At 36.7% G+C, this 6,000-nt stretch overlaps 1 protein-coding gene across 1 annotated transcript in view; it reads right to left on the bottom strand.

Moving 5' to 3' along the window:
- pcsk5b (proprotein convertase subtilisin/kexin type 5b) overlaps positions 1-6,000 on the bottom strand; it is a 114,686-nt gene that overhangs the window by 10,944 nt on the left and 97,742 nt on the right. The window contains exons 25-30 of the mRNA XM_058069532.1: positions 2,906-2,966; positions 2,660-2,805; positions 2,373-2,579; positions 2,214-2,297; positions 1,399-1,585; positions 1,086-1,303 (exon numbers count right to left, since the gene is read on the bottom strand). Coding sequence (XP_057925515.1) covers positions 1,086-1,303; positions 1,399-1,585; positions 2,214-2,297; positions 2,373-2,579; positions 2,660-2,805; positions 2,906-2,966 — 903 coding nt within the window. The remainder of the gene's footprint in view (positions 1-1,085; positions 1,304-1,398; positions 1,586-2,213; positions 2,298-2,372; positions 2,580-2,659; positions 2,806-2,905; positions 2,967-6,000) is intronic.

Raw genomic sequence — 6,000 nt, 5'->3', positions numbered from 1 at the left:
CTAGCTCCGCCCACAGTTTGATGCATGAGTCGGATTCGCAGTAGGCGATGTCATTGTCACCATGGCAACAACAGGGATGCTATAGTCCTGATTACATTTGGAACTTTTAAAGCAGTGTGTCTACATAGCGTCGCTTTTAAAGTTGGGGATGCGGGGTTGCCATGGTAACGATAAGAGGCATTGCTCCTCATGACAAGCTGGTGTAGCATCAATGTGATTTAATATTTACTTTTTTTATTGAATTTAATATCTACTTTTTATGCACATTTTAAAAGTAAACTTAGTTTGTTTAATTTTATTGCTTTTATTTTATTTTTTATTATTCTCTTAGCGGGGTAACATACAATGTCTACTGTTTTATAATAATTACAATTATTTTTAATTAATTACTTTAAAAATATATTATTATTAATTTATATTATTTTGAAAAAATATTTTACTCACTTTCATTTTTATATTATTTAATTTCCCTGCATTTAAATTGTTTTTTAATTTTGTTTAATTTTATTGCCTTTATTTTTAAAATATGTTTTATTCTTGAACATCATGAGATGGGTAACATGCAATTTTATTTATGCAATTTTTTTAATTATTTGTATTTTTTTTATATTATTTGTATTACTTCCCTGTATTATTTTTTTATTGTCTTTAAATATAAGTTTTATCCACAATCCATAAGCTTAAGTAACCTTATCTTGTTTAATTTTATTTATTAACTTTATTTTTTAATACCTTTTTTATTCTTCAGTGAGAAACAACATTATTAGGGGGCCAAAATGTAATTTAAATGTTTTTTTTGTTTTGTTTTTTTTACTTATTATGTTTATTTTACTCACTTTAATTTTTTATATTATTTCCCTGTAATAATTTAAATAAATTAATTAGTATATTTATATGTGTAATGTTGTATATAACGTAATATAAATCCAAATGATCTACAATATGTAGAATAGTTTATGACAAAAAATCTATTTTCCATTCCAGCTCCCTGATAGACCATCAGAGGCTTTCTGTAAACCAACCATGTTAAGAATCCTGAGTCTAATAAGCAGCTCGGAGACGCCACCTAATGGCGGCGGACTTACTCAGACAGAGGCCATCTTGATTGCACTGCGTACAGTCAGGGGGACAGCGGATGCATTGTGCGTCTTTGCTGTAGTAGCCCAGAGGACACCGACGTCTGCACGAGCGCTCCAGCAGGAGGAATCCGTCATCACAGGTCAGGCAAAAGGAGGCGTTTCCCTGACAGGAAGCGCAATGTGGAGCACACAGGTGGCACACGCCGCCCTCGGGAAAAAAACCTCTGGAAGACGAAAAAATCACTTGTTAGAGAGACCACACACATACACACACATACACACACACACACACACACACACATTATAAGGGAATGACAACCTGTGGCACTCCAGCACACACGTTCCGTCCTGCAGGAAGAGTCCAGCTTGGCATCGCTGGCACACGTTGGCGTCCTGACACGAGACGCAGCCCTCCATGCAGGCGTCACAGCGACCGGACGTGCGGTTGGCGAAGGTGGATGACGGACAGCGGGGGGTGCACGTCTGATGAGCGGTCAGGAAATTACCTACAAAAACAAAGTCAGAGGGAATATTACATCTTTTTATTGACATAGAATTTATATTATTATATTATTATTTTTATTAATGAATTATTACATTAATTAATACACTAAACTATAAAAAATAATTAAATAATATATAATTATTTAATTATTCTTTAATTATATAATATATAACTATTTATTATATTATATTATTAATACTTATTATATTATTCGATTAATTAAATTAATTAATTATTATAATAATTAACATATATTCAATTATAGAATTAATTAATTATATAATATATAATTATTATATTATAATATTATATTATATATAAATCTATTGATCTAAAAAATTCCATGTAAATATAATATATAATAATAATAATAATATAATAATATTAATATAATATATATAATATAATCAATGACCAGTTTATTTTGGAAATGTTGTGGAATTTTTAAGCAGGCAAAATGGGATGCACACTAAAAAGCGACATTTAAAAATGTCAAAAAAAATAATGTTAGGAATTATTTTGTTATATATGCAGGGAATTATCATTCATTTAAAAATGTTTTTATCAAGGCTGCATGATGGACGAGTGGTTGGCGCGAAAGTGACCCACAAGCAGATGAAGACACACACCTGAGTGACAGGCGATGCAGTCATCTTTGCGTGGAGAAAAGCACGTCTTACAAGAAGAATGACAAAGCTCACAGTCTCCGTGCTCTGCAACAACACAAAGCGGTCCACACGTTGAAGGAAGCGTACGATCCCAAACGACGACCACAAAGCGAGACTTACCGTTACGGAAGCGTCCTTGGGTACACGGTCCCAGCTGGGCTCCCTTCAGACACTCTCCGTCCTTCAGCGTCATCTCATCCTCGCACGAGTCGCAGTCGTCAAATCTGGGCCCGCCGCAGGTCTTGCAGGCACGGTGACACCGCTCACACTCCTGGCTCTCCACGTCCACAAAGAAGCCCTCCTCGCAGTGGTCCGCACACCTCCCATCTGGGACACACGGAGACACGTCTTGGTCTTCGGCCTCACTGCCGTCGCTATTCAACAACGGCTCTGAAAAGTAGCGGTACCAAAAAGATAGAATCCCTCCAGACACCAGTAGCACTGGGTGGGGTCACATATGGCGCAATGCTGGTCTTCACAGGGAGAACACGTCATGGTCTCTGCAGCTCCGTACGTCTGATCCGGGCAGGACTGGTAGCAGTCCGAATCCAGCCTGGAAGACACAACATGAAGCAATAATATCGACAACAAGAGTGCTCCCTTTTGTTTCTTTCGGATTACGGAGTCGCCACAGCGGATCTCCATAGCCTTACTGGTAGAAATGATCTTCACACTTGAGGCACACGGTTCCTTGTTCTGGATGTCCGGAATTTTCTGTGAGGAACGACATTGTTAGCAGGCCAGCTAACATGCTAATCATGCAATGATTCCTTACCAACGTGTACAAATGTTTGTATGCCCTCCATTTTTTGTTTTCAATTCATTCTTTACAGTACAGTACAGATAGTGTCAGTTTATCGAGTATTTCAAATGGGGGGGGGGCATGACAGAAAATAATTGAGAAATTGAGAAGCAGTTACAATGAGAGGGAATTAATTGCTGTGTTAACGATATTTACCAGCAGAGGGAGCTCTAACAACACAAAACACACTTTGGCACATTGAAGTGTTTTCCATGCTAAAAAGTCCTATATACTGGAAACATTTGTTGGGAGTTTTTTCAAATAAAAATATTCCTATTGTTTTACTATAATTATTATTTTTATTTAATTTGTTTTTATTTGTTTATTTTATTTGTTTTATTATTATTTTTATTAGCGTTGTCAGTATTACCATGTGAACTTTTTCTTGTTACTGTATGCCTTTTTGCTGTTGTTTTCTTGTTGAATTGTATTTTTTTAATGTTTTGAGAGAAAGCAAAACTAATTCCGAATTGATTTCAGTCCAGAAACGACAAAACAGCCCAAAAGGACAAGGAAAGGACAAATGGAGAAGACAAAAGACATGTTTTTTTTTGTTCTTTTTTAAAGAGAAGAACCCTTTTGAAGACTTCCCCTTGGGCCATTTATGCTCCTCTATTGACCCCCCCCTTCACACACACACACACATTTCCCCCCAACCTCCCTCCAGCAATAACAACCCAACACTGGTTTGCACTTGAAGGCAGCAGACAAGCCGCTACGTGTGCAAGCAATTATTCATGCAGAGAGGCGCGAGGAGACACACGATACGACGAAGACGTGGACCTTCAGCCTGTTTGTGTCTGGTAGGTTCACCTGGATGTTGTCCACATCAATATTTCAGCATATGATGACTTTCCTGAAAATATTCCAATTCAATTGGAATATTACGATTGGATTTAAGCATATTTCCTGCTGCGTGTTTGTGTAATGAGGGCAACGAGGGCGTGGCCTAAGGAGGTCAAGATGTTGTTATCAAGGTGTGCACAACTGGGAGGAAATACATTTTTAATCTAAGCTAAAATGGGACGAAATGAACAGTTACGGTAACAGTTAATATAAAAAGTATATTAAAAGTCTTTCAGCAGTGGGAGATGGCAAAGATGTTGATTGGCAAGTGATGACAGAACCATTCATTGGTTTGGTGCCAATCGTCACAGGGCGGCTAAAAACATGCTGAGGTCAAATAATAATAGAAATGAAGTAAAAAAAAAAAAATGCTATTTTTACATTTTCCAAACAAAACAGCAAAAATTTTAAAATCTGCAAGAATAAAGTAAAAAATATTGATATATTTATTGTGTAATATAATTTTCTATTGCATTATGTTGTTATTTTCAAGCATGAACTTCAGCACATTCTAAACAAATAAGAGAACACACATCTGTAAATTTAAATATTACCCGTGGAGTACCCCAGGGGTCAATACTGGAACCAAAACTGTTCAACATGTATATGAAGTTACAAAAGACTTAAAGTTATTATTTGTGGATGATAAGACTGCCACTGAAGACGTGATTAAAAATGTCATAGATGAAATGGTCATATTAATCAGATGGTTTGAAAATAATAGATTATCCTTAAGTCAAAACAATAAATAATAAAACAAGAAAATATACGTACAAGCAAATACAAATAGACAGTGTAAACTGAAAATACATTCTGGGGGTCATAATAGATGAAAATATGAGCTGGAAATCTCATATTGAAATACCAAAGAAAAAAATTCTAAATATTTTTAAAATTTTTTAAATATTAAAAACATTTTTTAATGTTTTTTAATTGATAGTAATTTTCAAGTATGAAAATTTTTTTTTAGAGTTGTACCAATATCAGCATAAAAATTCGATATCTGTGTCAGATTTTTTTCCCGTTCATCAAAATCGAGATACAAGTTACACATATCGCCTGATATCGGTATCGGAAATTGAAAGTTGGACAATATCGGCACAGTTCTCGGCAAAAAAGCCCATTTTTTTTTCCTTTTTAAATGACTATTTTATATTTGGTTCCACTCTCATACCGACACCTCCAAGCCACATATACTCACATGTACAATTTGGAATGATGACGAACTTCAGAATTGAGTGTTATGAGTGTCCTGGCTGGTCCACCACTAAAGCGTGTGATGGGACGGGGATGCTTTTCTCCTTATTATACAGTGAAGAAAATAAGTATTTGAACACCCTGCTATTTTGCTATTTCTCCCACTTAGAAATCATGGAGGGGTCTGAAATTTTCATCGTAGGTGCATGTCCACTGTGAGAGAGATAAACTAAAAAGAAAAATCCAGAAATCACAATGCATGATTTTTTAACAATTTATTTGTGTGATACAGCTGCAAATAAGTATTTGAACACCTGAGAAAATGAATGTTAATATTTGGTACAGTAGCCTTTGTTTGCTATTACAGAGGTCAAACGTTTCCTGTAGTTTTTCACCAGGTTTGCACACACTGCAGGAGGGATCTTGGCCCACTCCTCCACACAGATCTTCTCTAGATCAGTCAGGTTTCTGGGCTGTCGCTGAGAAACACGGAGTTTGAGCTCCCTCCAAAGATTTTCGATTGGGTTCAGGTCTGGAGACTGGCTGGGCCATGCTAGAACCTTGATATGCTTCTTACGGAGCCACTCCTTGGTTTTCCTGGCTGTGTGCTTCGGGTCGTTGTCGTGTTGGAAGACCCAGCCACGACCCATCTTCAATGCTCTGACAGAGGGAAGGAGGTTGTTCCCCAAAATCTCACAATACACGGCCCCAGTCATCCTCTCTTTAATGCAGTGCACTCGTCCTGTCCCATGTGCAGAAAAACACCCCCAAAGCATGATGCTACCACCCCCATGCTTCACAGTAGGGATGGTGTTCTTCGGATTGTACTCTTCATTCTTCTTCCTCCAAACACGCTTATTGGAATTATGACCAAAAAGTTCTATTTTGGTCTCATCTGACCAT

The sequence above is a fragment of the Doryrhamphus excisus genome, chromosome 4 (assembly GCF_030265055.1).
Source record: "Doryrhamphus excisus isolate RoL2022-K1 chromosome 4, RoL_Dexc_1.0, whole genome shotgun sequence".
Lineage (NCBI taxonomy): Eukaryota > Metazoa > Chordata > Actinopteri > Syngnathiformes > Syngnathidae > Doryrhamphus > Doryrhamphus excisus.
Note: the sequence above shows the minus strand (reverse complement) of the source record. Positions and strands in the feature narration are given on the sequence as shown.